The following is a 16,523-nucleotide window of genomic DNA, read 5'->3' as shown; positions in this document are numbered from 1 at the left end:
TCAGTGAAATGCCCTCAGGATTTATCCTGAGATCCTCTACCTCAGATTGTAGAACCTTTGTCAGTGTCAGCCATATGGATGAGTCACGGCCATTGCTTCGCCAATGTGCTCTCTGTGAAAGCCTGAGAGAATGTTTTCTTTCCATGTGACTCTCCAAGGTACTGTTTTTTAAAAGAAATTGTTTTTTATAAACAAAACCATTGTCTTTAAAAAAAAAAAAACCATTGTCTTACTCAACTAAGTTAATATTCTGTATATCACTTAATAACCAGTTCATACTCAGATTCTCTAGTTACTCCAAAATATCTTTTCCAGTCTCGTTTTTCTTCTCCTTCCCAAAAAAGTTTAAAGTTCCATCATGCTTTGCATTTAGGGATCATTTCTAAACATGGAAAACTGTTCTCTTATTCTTTTTCTTATATATATGTCCCATGACAGGGACTCATTTAAAAGACAAGGTGTTATTTTTTATTCCATGGATTTTTTAAAAATTTATTGGTACAATTTAGATAGATAGATCGATTGATCGATGACATTCATCACAGGGAAAATCTGTACCTCTCTTTCCCTCATTACCTCTTCGTTTAGCCCCTCTTCCCCACCTTATTTATAAAGTTTTATTTCCATTTTATCCCTTTTTTTTTTTCTCTTCTTCCTCCCTCTCCTCCCACGCCAGTTTCCCTGTCCTTTTGAACAGTTTCTTCCTATTTCAGAATTTCTGTTACACATTTTGGTTCTTACTTATACCTTAGAGTTTCTCACACCAGAGAGACAATGTGATATTTACATGTGTGACAGATTTATTTCTCTTAAGAACATGATCTAAAGATCCATCCAGGGGCTGGGGAGATAGCTCAGTAGAATAAGTACTTGCCTGGCAAGCACAAGGGCCCGAGTTCAATCTCTGGTTCTGCCAAAAAAAAAAAAAAAAAAAAGATCCATCCATTTAGCTATAAATGTCTTAAGTATATCCTTCTTTATAACATTCTCCCTTGTATAAAAAGAACACTTTTTTATCCATTCATAAGTTGATGAACCTCACGATTTTAGTTGTTCCTCTGTTTCTCCCATTTCCTATAATAAATTAGCATCAAAAGTTTTTTAGATTTGCATTAAATTTTTTTTCCTGGGTATACTTCATATGCTGTTTAAGAGCCATACACTATTCTACAAAATTTTACGTATATTATCTGATTTAATCCTGACAAGATTATTTTCTAGTTTTTTGTCCAGTGGTAAATTACTTCATTTTACAAAGCTTTTATACATTTTAAGCATCTCAATTTATCTAATATTTGAAAATAACTTTCTGTTTTTAGGATACTGGTATCAGTGTCAGAAAAAGAGTAATAAAGATTCTAAGAGACATCTGTATTGAACAGCCAACATTTCCAAAAATTACAGAAATGTGTGTAAAAATGATTCGCAGAGTCAATGATGAAGAGGGCATTAAGGTAATATATAACAGTTATTCTTCTGTTTATTTTTTGTTATTGTAGACATGCCTTCTATCCAGAAAGTATATCATCACATTGAAATTATTTTGATTTCCAAATGGTGTGGGGCAGAGTTTCTAAATTAGCAAGTAAATACCTTAACATTGTGTCCTACATTAATTACTAATTTGGTTTTCCTTTTTAAGTTCAACCAGCACTTTAAAAGCAGTAAAACTTTGTAAGTTTTATCAGCAACAGACAGCAAGCATATCTGTGCTACTCAGAAGTTTGAGTCTAGACAAAGTATCACCTAAATTACTAAAAATCTTCTTAAAAGTTCATGGTTTTGAGAAACTAATTCTTATGTGTGGTTTGCTTGCTTGCTGAGGTATCAGGGATTGAACCCAAGGCCTTTATACACTGAGCTACATCCCCACACCCCCTTTTATTTTTGAGACAGGGACTCTCTGAGTTTCCCAAACAAGACTTGAACTTGAAATCCTCCTGCTTTAACTTCCCTGAGTGCTGGGAATAAAGTCTCATGCCACCATGTCTGGCATCTGATGAGGAAATTTACACAGAAACTACTGGAAATTTGTGTTTTGGCTAGTTAGATTTTTATGTTGGGCCTTGATGAAAATTTAGGATTAACAATTTGCTATATTTCTTGTAGTTAATATGAACTTTCTTCTTCTAGAAATTAGTAAATGAAACATTCCAAAAACTGTGGTTTACTCCAACGCCACACAATGACAAAGAAGCAATGACAAGGAAAATTTTAAACATCACTGATGTGGTAAGAAGGGCAGAAACAAGTATTGGGGCCACTTTGAGTGCAAACATAGTTGAACGTATTTCATTTTATGAATGAAGAGAGAGATGTGATGAGGTATTTGGTTAAATCTTGACATTAGCACTGGTTCCTTCACTTTATATTTCTGGTGTTCCTCAAAGGATGCAAGTTAGATGAGGTCGATGTTTTTTCATGGCCCAAATTTTTGGCATTCGCCAATGTAAACACTGATGTTGAGATCCTAATCCTCCAACAGAGTTGAGGAATATAGATAAGTAGCCTGTGGGCAGTAACTACAAACACAAAATAATTTCTACCTTTTTCAGAAAATACAAATTTTGGTAATGATGATGATGATGATAATGATACACACACCAACTATTGGGGTTTTTATTCAAAGTACTTTTTATGCTTTGAGAAATTTTATAAATTCGGTTTCATAATCCTTCTACATTTCCACTGATATCTTTAAGTCTGCAGTCTAAAAAGATTGAGACAGTATTTTTGTTTTTATTGTTTAGACCTTAATTTTTTTTTTTTTTTTTTTTTTTTTTTAGTAGTAAGATTTAGTTTTCAAAATTTAGGACCATAGTAGTCTTCAATATATTAAACTAATTTCTTCAGTGTTTTCCAAGTTATTTTTTGAAAGAAATTCTGTAACATAGGCAAACTTTTACTGAAAAAAAATTCATTATTTTACAAATAAGATCTTTTACTCATGCATGTGCTTCAGAATACAGAATAACAAAATTCTGTTTTTAAAAGCAAATTTCTACCTTTGAGAATTTCTCTACCTTTTTCACTGTTAGGTTGCAGCATGCAGAGATACTGGATATGACTGGTTTGAGCAGCTTCTTCAAAATGTGAGTATTTTGATGTTTCATAAAATGAAATTTAATACAAGATTAGTTCTTTGCAGACTTTACAGTTTTGAAATTCTTTTCATTTCTCTGTTAAATATTTTCACTAATTGAAATTCTTTTCTTGCTTCCTTTCAATAATATTTTTATCTTATTCCTTTAATCTATATGAGATAGATTTATTAAAAGACAGATTGCATTAAATATATGATTACAGTATTTGTCATGTTATAAAATACATAGAATTTCCTTTAATAGTTTAGACTTAAACAGTTTATTTTTAAAGTTTCATGAATGGAAATGTTCATCCTTATAAATTTTTAATTTATTTCTGAAAATTTCAACTGAAAATATTTGTTACGCAGCTTCAGAAGTTGTCAGCATTTTTTGAGTCTTGTTTAAAGGGCTTTTCCATTGACATAATTCAGAATGGTTGAACTGGTTTAATTTTTTACTATAGTCAGACTGACCCCTTGTCCCATTATTATTCATTGTTCTTTGTAGGCGTTTTATATTAATTTAGCATCAGATAAAGGAATCTACCTTCACATTTTATAATTACAAAGTTTAGTGTATAATTCAGATGTAATTAAAGTTACAAATTTCTTAAAATATTTGAAATAATATTTAGTGGAACTTTTGGTTTTGGGTTGGAGTAAGGGAAAAAAAAAAGATCATCTTTCCTGTACCTCATCTCCTACCTATGGTTCTACACACAGTTGTTTAAATGCTTTGTACTAAAATTGTTTGAAAATATTTGCAAATCAGTAGTTTGTAAGATTTTTAAATGAAACACATTATTTATTATTTGCACTTTCAATAATCAAGTGTTAATGATAGGTTGGAAAGCTTAGTGTAATGGGCACACTTAATGTGTTTATATTAGTACTGCCTAATGAATAATTATACTCGGGTTTGTTTGTTTTGTTTTTTTATGTATACACATATATAGTTGTTGAAGTCTGAAGAGGATTCCTCATATAAACCTGTGAAGAAAGCTTGTACTCAACTTGTAGATAACCTAGTTGAGCACATTCTTAAATATGAGGAATCTCTAGCTGGTAAGACATTTTATGTATTGATCCTTAAGTTGATTTTTATATGTTAAAATACTTTGGGCACATTTCTCATTTTTGCCTGGGACTCTGCTTACCTAGAGATTACTGTTCAGTGAAATTGGTTTGCCATATTTGAGTGTCTGTGTGGTGTCACACTGTAGGGCACAGTGTTAGGTCAACTGAGACTCAGAGGCAGTGTAAAGAGAATGTAGACCTCGCCTTGCCTACATATCTGCACAGTATACACTTCAGGTGTTACACTGAATAGAAGTAAAAGTGAATCCTGCGACCAGTGTGTGTTTAGTGAGTGGCTCTCATCACAAAATTAACTTACCTTTAAAATCATATAAGATTTTCTCTCAAAATGAAGTTGCTTTTAGCTATTATAAAAATGTTTTTAAAAGATATCTCTAGTACCGTTTATAGTAATACAGAACTTCTTTTAAACCAGAAATCTGTTAACGTTTTTAAAATACAAACTGGGTGTGGTGGTATACATCTGTTAACCCAGCACTTGGGAGGCTGAGACAGGAGAATCACTGCAAGTTCAAGGCCAGCCTGGGCTACAAAATAAACTCTTGATGAGCCAAAACTACATAGTGATATCCTGTCTCAAAACAAAAATAAAAACCATTATTGATACTTGCTGCTTAGAGCATATAAAGTTAACTACTTCCATCTCCTATACTGCACATTAATGAAGGACCATAGTCAGCTTCAGTCATGTTCTGTACTGGGTCCAGTCACCTCCAAGAGAGATGCCTCTGAAAACTGTTGTTCTTTGTTTTTTTTTTTTGTTTTGTTTTGTTTTTTTTGGTTTTTTTTTAGTTCTTTTCTCTTTCACAATTTTTCGGTTTTCCATGTATACCTCTTTTCTTTTTATCTCCTTATTCTATTTTTCCTTTTAGATTTTAGTGGTGCTTTTGTCCTTTAATGTTTTTTAAAGTTGATCATTTCCTCTAAAAGTTAACTTGTTTACTAAAAATCAGTGTATCTCCTAACAATTTTCTTCTCACCAAACCAGTATTTTGTTGAACATAGCATTGGTCCATCTTTTCTACCCACTTCCTCATCCTGATTTTTTTTTTTAACATCCTTCAACCATGTTTCTTTTTCTTTTTCTTTTCTTTTCTTTTTTTTTTTTTTTAATTTTTTGGTGGTACTGGGGATTGAACTCAGGTCCCTGTGTTTGTGAGGCAGGCAATTATTCTACTGATTCATCTCCCCAGCCCTTCAACCATGTTTCTTTTCCTCAGTAAAACATGGTGTATCTTAACTACATTGTTTTTGTTCCACCTTCACTAATATTTATTTCTATGTATTTTTATACATCACACTATCTTTATTTCTAAAAGACCATCCCTATACTTCACAACTTCCATTCTACTTTTTAATGGAAATTCCACTTTCTTAATGAGACATCTGTGCCCTTTATGTTTAGTATGCATAATTTCTATCAGAAAAAAAAGATGCAGAAAATCTAATAGCATAAGAAATATAGATCATTTTTTGAGCCCTAGACTGAAGCTATTCAAGAAGAAACATTGAGTAACAAGTAATGATCTGTGTGATTTCCATTGCTTTGCCATATTTTAGTATCTTATTTCTTTGTTTTTCCAGACTCTGACAATAAAGGTGTGAATTCTGGAAGATTGGTAGCTTGTATAACCACTTTGTTCTTATTCAGCAAAATAAGACCCCAGCTCATGGTTAAACATGCCATGACTATGCAACCGTACCTTACCACTAAATGTAGTGTAAGTATAGAGCTACTTTATTTTTCTGACTTAGATAAAACATGTATTTTAAATTTAGAATTTATAGTCTCACTGACGACAAATGCTAACACTTACTTGCTCAAATATATGTTACAGTACTTACGGCAAATTACCTGCAAACATTCTTTTTGTGATGCATCATAAATAAAATTTCAGCTCAAATATGAATGAGTCAGGTTTCCTAGCTGAAAAAGTATCTTTTGGAGTCTGAACTTAGTACTTGCTTGTCAAACTAAAGCAATATATGAAATGTAAAAAACTTAGTATCATATCAAAACTATTATTTGGGGGGCCGGGGAGATGGCTCAGTGGGATAAGTGCTCGCCTGGCAAGCACAAGGACCTGAGTTCAATCCCTGGTTCCACCAAAAAAAAACCCAAAAAAACTATTATTTGAAGTGCTGGGGATATAGCTCAGCTGCACAGCACCTGTCTGGCAGGTGCAAGGTCCTGAGTTTGAGTCCCACTACAAAAAAAGAAAGAGATTATGTTAATATTACATATACTGTGTTTTCTTAAAATAAGGTGTGAGAATAAAACATTGCTAAAGTAAAATAATCTAGCAAAGTGAGATTTTAAAATACATATAATTTAACATAATTTGTTTGTTCCAAATGCTAAATTTGAAATACCCTAAAAACTTACAAATGTCAGTAATTTTCACATACTGTATTGCCAGTGTTTCTAAAGAACTAATTTTAACTTTACTACATTTGTTTGCTATTGTCATTACATGTTTTAAACTTCTAAATTATAATTTTAGAAGGAAGCTTCAGATTTCCTGGGAAAATTTAAAGAACTAAAGAGAATAGCAGAGTATAAAAAATACATAAAAGCAATATATATTACTTTTGAGACACCTATTCCATCTTTAGTGCTTGGGTTAGATGCAAAAATAAATTATTCAATCCCCGGTTCCGAAAAAAAAAAAATTTTAAATAACATAAAATAAATTAGTTAAAATATAATCTGTGTCCAATAATAGCTTATGCTTACTAAACAGTTTTACAGAGTAAAGCGCCTGCTTAGACAGATGCAGGGGCCAGGGTTCGAACCCCCCGATCGCCTCCCGTGTGCCGTGCCAGCCCCGACCCTGAAGCACACTAAAAAGGCAGTTGAGACTGGGAGTGGTGGCACATGCCTATGATCCCAGTGCTTGGGAGGCTGAAAACAGGAGAATCACTAGGAGTCTGATCTATGTAGTGAGCCCTGTAAACCCTGTACTGTACTAAATTTCAAAAAAAAAAGTTCTAAAGCAAAATCACTTTTAAGACATGTTACACATTTCTTATGCACTAATATACACAAAATTTTATTGAAATGAGACCATCTAGGACTGTGGTACACCTCAGTGGCAGGACGCTTGCCTAGCACAGGCAGCAGCCTGGGTTCACTCACCAGTGCTCCTAGGGGCAGGGGCGTATAATATGTAATAGATACTTATGTAAATGCTTTTTGTTTTTATAGTCTGTCCCCACTTTTATTCCTCTCATTACAGCAAATAACCTGGATTATCCTTATTTACTTTATGTGTGCATATATAACTGTAGGCACATAAACAGGTTTGTTGGGGAAAAAAATGAATTATATAATGTACATCTGCTATGTGCAAATTATTCATCTCACACAACCTGATTTTTCTGGTGGGAGGGTAGTTTATTTTCGTTTTTTGTTGTGCTTATATCAGACCCAGGGCCTTTGCTGGTGCTAGGGAAGCACTTTACTCTGAGCCCCTAATTTATTCTTTGAAATGGCTATATTATCCATCCCATGGATGTCCCATGATTTATTTAATTATTTCATTTGACAAATATTTACATTAATTTTTATTGATTGCCTCTACAAATAATTCCTTACTAAACATTTATGTTTATTTTACTCAACTTTCCATCTGTGATAAAATACTTTAAACAACTTAAAGGAGAAGCATGTATTTTGACTCGGAATTTTAGATGCTTCAGTTCCTGATCAGTTGACCCTGCTGTGTCTCATGCTTGGGCCTGTAGTGAGACAGTCCATTATGGCATACTGAAAGAAGTTGCTTACTTCATGCCAGCCAGGAAGGAGCTCAGGTCTCTCTATCCTCTTTTTTTTTTTTTTTTTGCGGAACTGGGGATTGAACTCAGGTCCTTGAATTTGCCAGGGAAGCGCTTATTCCACTGAGCCATCTCCCCGGCCCTCTATCCTCTTTTTTAAGGGCATCTTTCCAATGACCATCCTTCCTCCTATTGGACCCCACCTACTACAAATCCTCCCACCTTCCAGGTGTCACAGACTGGTGACTGTCAACCCATGCCCTTTAGTGAACATTTAAGATCCAAACCATAACACTGTTCATATACATTTATTATTTTTGTTGTTGTTGTTGTTCATATACATTTAAACTGCTGCTTACATTTTGCTGAAACAAATGCTTAGAAATGAACTTGCTCGAATAAAAACGTCATGTTTGGGCAGGAAACTGTTAGATAAATCTTGCCAGATTACTGGTGTAAAACTGTATATGACCATTGGTGTCATTCTTTTTGTACTCTTTGCCAGTATAATAGATACAAAGAATAATCAATTTTTAAAACTTGAATTTCATTTATTTATTTGGTACAGGGTCACACTATGCAGCTCAGACTCGTAGTGATCCTCCTGTCTCAGCCTCCCCAGCACTGGGACTACAGGCCTGCGCCACCATGCCTGGTATGAGTGGCCAGCACAGCATGCAGTACCAGTAATCAAACCCACTTGCCAGGCAGGTGCTTAGACTGCCAAGCTATCTTCCCAGTCAAATAATCACTATTGCTCCAGCTTTTTTTTATGTCTTCCAAGAAGGTTGAACATCTTGCATGATGTTGAGCAATAGGATTTGTTTTTCTGTGGCTTGAACTTTTTGTGTAATCTTTGTATCTTTTATCTATTTTATCTGAATTTTGGACCTTTGTTCAGATTTCTGAAAACTTTAAATATTTTAGTTAATATTAAACCACTTTACATTCATTTCAACTATTTATGTTCTACTCTTTTTTTTTTTTTCATTATCTCTATCATTTTTAAATTTTTCTTTCAGATTTTAAGATTCTTTACCTGATTTTCCAGGACATTATTTAAACAGAAGACTTAGAAAATACTACCCACATTTTAAAAATATAATATTAAAGAATGATTCTCTAACTTGCTCAGGTAGCTTTCCTACTCTGTAGACTTTCTCTCTTCCCTTTTCTTAAAAGTACTAGAGTGGGAGATAATAAAATGACAGGACTTGTTATTTAGAATAAAATGTTCATTTTACATTTTGAAAACTTACTTAATTCTTGATAGGAAGAATGAGTAATGTAGGCAAGTTTTCAACCAGTGAAGCAATAAGCTCAGAAAGCCTCAAATTAGTATTAATAATCCATTGCTAAAGGTGAGGAATGGTAAATTGGTTAGATTAAAAACATACATTGGGGAAAACCTTAGTGCACAAAAATACTGGTAACTTTGGTTGACTTTTGAAGTGAAACTGGCTGGGTTGAACACAGATGGAAAAGAAACTTTATCATAAGTTTTTTAGTACCTTTTGATTTTTTTTTTTTAATATCCCATCATTTTTTTTAAATGTGCTTGGGTTGGACTGGGGAGAAGGCTCAGCAGTATAAGTGTCTGTCTGGCAAGCACAAGGTCCTGAGTTCAATCCACAATAGCCAAAAAAAAGTGCTTAGGTTTTTTTATTTTATTATTTAAATTTGAGATAAAGAAGACTTGTGCCAGTTTTTTTAGTCTGTTATCTCAAAATCAACACAGGATGTTTCAACCTCAGCATTTTTAATAGGAATGAGTTACTCACTATTAAGAGACTATTCTTTGATCTTAGGGTGGTCAGCAGCATCCCTGGCCTCCCTCTACTCTGTGGCAGCTATACCCTCTATAGCTCTCAGTGTGAAGACCAAAAATATCCCCAGACATTGCCAGACTTCTTGGCAGGGAGTAGAGAGCAAATTCATCTCTAATTGAGAAAGAACTACAGTGTTAAGATAAACTACTTTGTACAGTACTAATCCTAAAAGCTGTACTTGTCTTTGTAGAATACAACACCAATATTTAAATGCTTGTTTTTAATTTTACTTGTGTCTCACGTAAAGAAAAAATAACTTTAGCATTGTGATTAAGTGACCCAAGTGTGTCATGTTTACAAGCAGAGCTAGAATCTGTGTTCCTATTACTGTCTCTGATGCTTTTTTTTTCTGTACCTAAAAAAGAAAAACTCCTTCCTTGTAGACTTTGTAACTGAAATTTGACATACATGATAGTCTACCTCTGCTCTCAAATATATAATGTTATGTATAGTTAATTTTTATGTTTTGGATATTCATGTGACATTAATTTTATTCTTATAGACACAAAATGATTTCATGGTTATCTGCAATGTTGCAAAAATCCTAGAACTAGTTGTACCACTCATGGAGCATCCAAGTGAAACTTTCCTTGCCACTATTGAAGAAGATCTTATGAAGCTCATCATCAAATATGGCATGACTGTAAGCATTCAGTTTGCTATTTCTGTACTAATTTGTATATAATTTGGGAATGGTAACTTAAAATATTGTATGTCAAATTAAGTTCCAGTGTATTTTTTTTTTAAGGCAAGTATATGTAAAAAGGAAAAAAAATAATACTATATTTTACTTGTACCTGAACAGTAACATCTTGTATATCTTTTAGGTAGTGCAGCATTGTGTGAGCTGTCTTGGGGCTGTTGTAAATAAAGTTACACAGAATTTTAAATTTGTGTGGGCCTGTTTCAATAGATACTATGGTAAGTTCTCTGCTTTGGCTTTAGCAAAGGTGGCTATTCCTTTTAATCCACACTCAAATCAATATCTTTTATTCTTGTTCCCTTAAGAAATCATTATGATAATGTCAGAAGTTTATCTTCTTTTAAATAATACACTTTGCACCCACTATATAAAGTAGAATATAAGGGGTTTTTTAGTATTTGAATAATTTTATCCTGTAAAGAGTGTACCCATAACAAGATATATAAGTCATTAATAGTGAATACTTGAACATCATAATTCAAGGATAGAGGATTTGTTACAAATAAATATTATTTATGTTTATTAGGTGCCATTTCAAAATTAAAAAGTCAACACCAAGAGGACCCAAATAACACTTCACTTCTGACAAACAAACCAGCACTTCTTAGATCCCTTTTCACTGTTGGAGCACTATGTCGACATTTTGATTTTGATCTGGAAGATTTTAAAGGCAACAGTAAGGTAAAAATCATAAGTAATACTTAGCATGTATGAAACTAGTTCTAGGTGACCACCTAAGCTTAGAGTGACTTTAGTGACACAGGGTAAATGATTTGTTACTGGTCTGTGCTAAGCTTTGAAGTTTTTACCACCAGTTATATCAGTTCTTTCATAGTAGGAACACTGTCTAAAGCCTTTTTTTTTTCCTGATTTTTCTTAATAAAGGGGACAATGCATTGATTTAAGTTCTTGCACAAACTTGTTTGTCATAGTGTGATACTTTATGCCACATAAACTTTCAGTTTTGGGAATCAAACCCAGAGCATTGAGAATAAGAAAGTAATATACCACTGAGCTACGTTCCTAAGCCTGGTTTGGCTTCTTGGTCTGTTTTGCTATTTTAGTAAGTAGGGGGATAAAATGACTTGGGAAATTCCTGTTTGCTTTTAGACATGTTTTCCCCAGATATTTGATAATTGTTCTTTTTGAATACTTTACCATGGGATTTTCCCCTTAGGTTAACATAAAGGATAAAGTACTTGAACTGCTGATGTATTTTACAAAACATTCAGATGAAGAAGTACAAACAAAAGCCATCATTGGCTTGGGTAAGTTCAGGCTAAATTTCTTTATAGCTTTTAGCTTCCTCAGGGGTGGAGTAAACTTTTTTGAATACTGTGAGTCTCAATTATTCATTTATTTAAATGTTTCTGTTAGAGGTAGGATCTGGGGTGTAGAAAGGAGTGGAGTTCAGAATACCTAGATTCCACTCTGGCCTCAAATGGTGAGCTTCTGGGAGATCTTGAGCAAGCAACTCAGAACACCTTCGTTCTTAGTTCATCAGTTTCTTCATTGCTCAATATAAATGAGGATATTGTCTCCTATTTTACTTCCCAGGGTATCTTAACATCCATTAAAGCACTTTGCTGATAATGTAGAAGAGTTTTGTGCTGTTTGCATATTTTTGTTATTTCAAATTGCAAAGCTTTTGTCATTAGTTACAATCACATAATAACCAACTGTAACAGCAGTTGGATATGTATCTACCTGTTCAGTAATACTTTCCCAGAGACACTGATTATGGTTTATCTGTAAAGGAATTAGAATACAGTGGTACCTTGGTTTCCAAACTCAGTTCTGACACAATTCTGGCCACAAAAAAACTGGATGAGAACCTAATCAAATTTCTTCCTAAGGTCAACATTAAACCTAAAAAAAAAAAAAAGAAAAGAAAAAGAAAAAAAAAAAAAATCATTAAACCTAACAATTGAATTTGATTTAGTTTTGTCCAACTCAGTTCATGACCCAAATCTTAGAAAAAAACAAGTTCCTGGGACTGGGGAGATAGCCTGGCAGCATAAGCACCTGCCTGGCAAGTGCAGAGTCCCAATTTCAGTCCCCAGTACTGCATGCAGTACCAGCACAGGGGAAGCTGAGACAGGACAATTGCTATGAATCCAAACTGTATAGCAAGACCCTATATTAAAAAAAAAAGTTCATGAACTGAAATATCACTTTATAGGTAAGAAAAGGATAACATTAAAGGATATAAATTGAATACTGTATGTAAAAAGTGTAAAACTCCCATAAATCATGTAATAAATTTATTCTTTTTTTCTGTTTAAAAATAAAATGCAAGAAAAACAATTTCTCCAAGTTTATTTTTATTATTTCTTTCATGTAAATACATGTTAAAGTACCCAATAAGTTTAGTAATTGATTTGAAAATGTTTTGATATCATTGTCAAGTTCTATAGTATACCATGCATAGGTATTGACTTGTATTTGTGTTCAAACAAAAGTGAATGATAAAGATTAAATCTAGGTTATATTTTAAACAAATTTAAGTCTTACTTACCTTACTACCCCATCTGTTTCAGAAAATTACTTAAAGCAAATATAGAAATTCAGACATGATCTACTATGTTATAGTATTTTAGTGATGTAGTGTTATATTGGCATAATAGTACCTTCAAGGGAAAATGTCATATTCAGTCTGGATGTAAATTACAGAGTAGCAAGACCAACTATTATAGCAAATTCAGAGAACAGATAAATGAGGTTAAAGAAACAGCATTATAGAAAATAGTGGCTCTAGGGCAGTTAATGAAAGATACTTCACCTGGGCCATCTTACCCTGTGTGCCTTGGCTAGTTATCTGATCACTCTGCTTTGAGTTTAGTATGTTTCTGATATTAGTAATACTGGGCCTTCCATCAAGGGTATTTATTCATTTTTTGCAAATTAGTAAACATTTGATATTAATAAACATAATATTTTGCTATTTATATTCATTGGTTATACAATTCATCCCTATGGCACCAAAATGCCATACAAAAAAGAGATAGACATTTTTAGCTGTGGTCTATTTAAAATTTATTGTTTCGTCAAATGGGTATATTTTGATTTTTTTTAAGTATCAATGTAGTACCTTCTAGTAGGGATCTGAAAAATGTTTGCCAACATTATTTCTTAAATCCTAAAAACATCCCTTTGAGGTAGGTGGGTGGTAAATATTATTGTCCCCATTTTACAGATGGAGAATTGAGGCACAGAGAGATTGTGTGACTCACCTAAGGTCACACTACAAGTCAGTGGTGGAGCCAGGAATAGAACCCAAGACTCCTGACTCCTAATCCACTCCCCTAGCCACTAGGCCCTGCTCCCTCCTCAAGGTTTCCTCTTGTGTGAAATTCTCCTTTGAAATGCAATTTCTTGTTTTTAATTCATGGGGAAAGAAGTACCTGCTCTAATACTGCTCTAGGTAAGGCCACTAGCATATTCTTCCAGTCATTTTTTAAGTTTTAATTTTTTTAAATAAGGAGCTCTTTATATAATTTAACATTTTCATTAACTGCTATATTTACTTGTGCTACAAATATATAAAATTTTCTTTTCTCTTTCTTAGGATTTGCCTTTATTCAGCATCCAAGTCTAATGTTTGAGCAAGAAGTAAAGAATCTATATAATAATATTTTATCTGATAAGAACTCTTCAGTCAATTTAAAAATACAAGTGTTAAAAAACCTTCAGACCTACCTACAAGAAGAGGATACACGCATGCAACAAGCAGATAGAGACTGTGAGTGCGAATATGTCTTTTTAAGTTTCACAGTGCAGTTGTGATTATGAAACTATAACCTATTTTCTTTAATACATGTAACTATATGTTCATATTTATCAGATGAAGAAATGCAATTAAATAGCAGTCCATAACCTGAGGTCCATGGCTAGACTTTATCCCTGAAATACTTGTAGATTTTTAAGGTACCTGCAAGCATTAACATTTTAATGGGGCTGAGGAGATACCTCAGTAGAATAAGTGCTTGCCTGGCAAGCGCGAGGGCCTGAGTCCAATCCCTGGCTCCACCAAAAAAAAAAAAAAATTAATGGATCAGAAGGAATTATATTTCTTCCCAGATTCATAAAAGAACCTGTGACAAGGTTGGGTGGGATTAGAACCCATGGTGCCACAACACTAGCTATAGCATGTTTTGATTTTGATCATGGCCTAAGTTTGGAGTACTAAAGTCAGTGTGCTCTTACTGCATATTCAACTTTGCTTCTTTCCTTAGGGAAGAAAGTTGCAAAACAGGAAGACTTAAAGGAAATGGGTGATGTTTCCTCAGGGATGAGTAGTTCTATCATGCAGCTTTACCTCAAACAGGTGCTTGAAGCGTTTTTTCACACCCAGTCAAGTGTGCGCCACTTTGCTCTAAATGTCATTGCTTTGACTCTAAACCAGGGTCTCATTCATCCAGTTCAGGTAAGTTTCATAGAAGTGCCACTTAACAAAAAGGAGCCAGATTAGTTATTACTTAATGACATTGTGATTAAAGAGTAAATAGTTCTTTATTTTTCTTAATCTTTAAACATCTTTGTCCTAAACTTTTTTGTTAAAAATAATTAATTTAATTTAATTAAATAAACTTTTTTGTTGTTGTTTGGCACTAAGAATCAAACTCATGACCTCATGCTTGCCACTATGCCACTGAGCTATATCCCCAGATCCTAAACTTTCCTTTCTTCCTTTCTTCTTCCCTTCCTTTCATGCTTTTCCTTTTCACTTTCCTTTCCCTTTTTTTTCTTTCTGTTCTCTTACCTTTTTTTTTCTAAAAGTTGATTGTCCAGGTCAGTTTTACCCCTTTAAAGAGAAGGTCACATCAGCTACCCAACATTTTGAAGTAATTATGGAAATGAAATGATAAAAAGGCCTAGTGGTAAAGGGCTTCCCTAGCATGCACAAGGCCCTGCATTCAAATGCCAGTACCACAGAAGAAAAAAAAGTGATACAATAAAGGCAGACTAGTGTTCCTAAAGATTGGCAGCCAGTGCTGGTGTAGTGCTGTATTCTACACCACAGGATAGTGCCACAGTGCCACTGGCTACAAACAGTATTGTTACTGAATTGCCAGCTCTATATGCCTCAGGATTTTATTTTTATTTTTATCATTTTCATGGAACGTTTTCTAAAACAGGATATATTTAAATATAGTATCTTCATCCCTATGTCCTAAAACAAAGCCCATCAGCAGATCTTTAGCCTGTTCTTCACTTTGTCATCAAGGTCACTTGTTATAGTGTATAGCAGTCGGTTGATACTTTCACCTGTTAAAATAGAGGACTCTGCTGGATTTTTTAGTATTTATTATTATACACATTAAGACCCCCTTACTCAAAATATTTGGGACTAAAATTCCTTTTTTTTTTTTTTTTTTTTTTAGTTTTTCAGTTTGGAATATTTGAATAAATTTTAACAGGTATCCCTAGTCTGAAAATTCTAAAAGCTGCTATCATACATTTGAAACTGAAAACCGTAGGGGGTTTTTCGTTTGTTTGTTTTTGTTTTTTGTTCATTTTGAGAAACCTTGTTGATACTCAAAAAAAATTGGGGAGCTTGCAGGTTAGCTCAGTTGTTTAAAGCACCTGCTTGGCAAACTCAGGTGTGGGGAACCGAGGTTCTCTCCCCAGCTCCACAAGCTATACCGGACCTGCCCTTAAGGCCGACTGAGCTAGCCAAAACCAAAAATCCATCTACAATTTGGGCCGGCAAATAGCTCAGTGGACTAAAGTGCCTGCTTAGGCTGAGCGTAGGGCCATGGTTTGATCCCCAGCATGCCATGCCAGCCTTGCCCCTGGGGCACACTGAGATGGGGATTGAGACTGGGCGTGGTGGTGCACGCCTATAATCCCAGCAGTTGGGAGGCTGAAAACAGGTGAATCACTGTGAGTCTGATCTGTGTAGTGAGATACTGTAGACCCTGTACTAAAAATACTTCTAAGAAAAAATATTTGGATTTCCTGTTTTCAAATTAGAGATGCTCAATCTTTTTTCTAAAACCCCTTAGAGGGGCTGGTGAAATGGCTCAGT

General features: G+C 34.0%; 1 protein-coding gene across 2 annotated transcripts in view; it reads left to right on the top strand.

The window, feature by feature from the left end:
• The window catches only part of Nipbl (NIPBL, cohesin loading factor), a 194,191-nt gene that overhangs the window by 164,618 nt on the left and 13,050 nt on the right, over nt 1-16,523 (top strand). For both annotated transcript variants that reach the window (XM_004623432.2, XM_023711959.1), the window contains exons 30-40: nt 1,320-1,454; nt 2,134-2,232; nt 3,039-3,092; nt 4,042-4,150; nt 5,768-5,904; nt 10,292-10,432; nt 10,617-10,710; nt 11,019-11,173; nt 11,670-11,760; nt 14,061-14,234; nt 14,728-14,918. In XM_004623432.2, coding sequence (XP_004623489.1) covers nt 1,320-1,454; nt 2,134-2,232; nt 3,039-3,092; nt 4,042-4,150; nt 5,768-5,904; nt 10,292-10,432; nt 10,617-10,710; nt 11,019-11,173; nt 11,670-11,760; nt 14,061-14,234; nt 14,728-14,918 — 1,380 coding nt within the window. The remainder of the gene's footprint in view (nt 1-1,319; nt 1,455-2,133; nt 2,233-3,038; nt 3,093-4,041; nt 4,151-5,767; nt 5,905-10,291; nt 10,433-10,616; nt 10,711-11,018; nt 11,174-11,669; nt 11,761-14,060; nt 14,235-14,727; nt 14,919-16,523) is intronic.

The sequence above is a fragment of the Octodon degus genome, unplaced genomic scaffold (genome assembly GCF_000260255.1).
Source record: "Octodon degus isolate 3935 unplaced genomic scaffold, OctDeg1.0 scaffold00002, whole genome shotgun sequence".
NCBI classification, from domain to species: Eukaryota; Metazoa; Chordata; class Mammalia; order Rodentia; family Octodontidae; genus Octodon; species Octodon degus.
The sequence above is the reverse complement of the archived record's forward strand: the minus strand, read 5'-3'. Positions and strand labels throughout refer to the sequence as shown.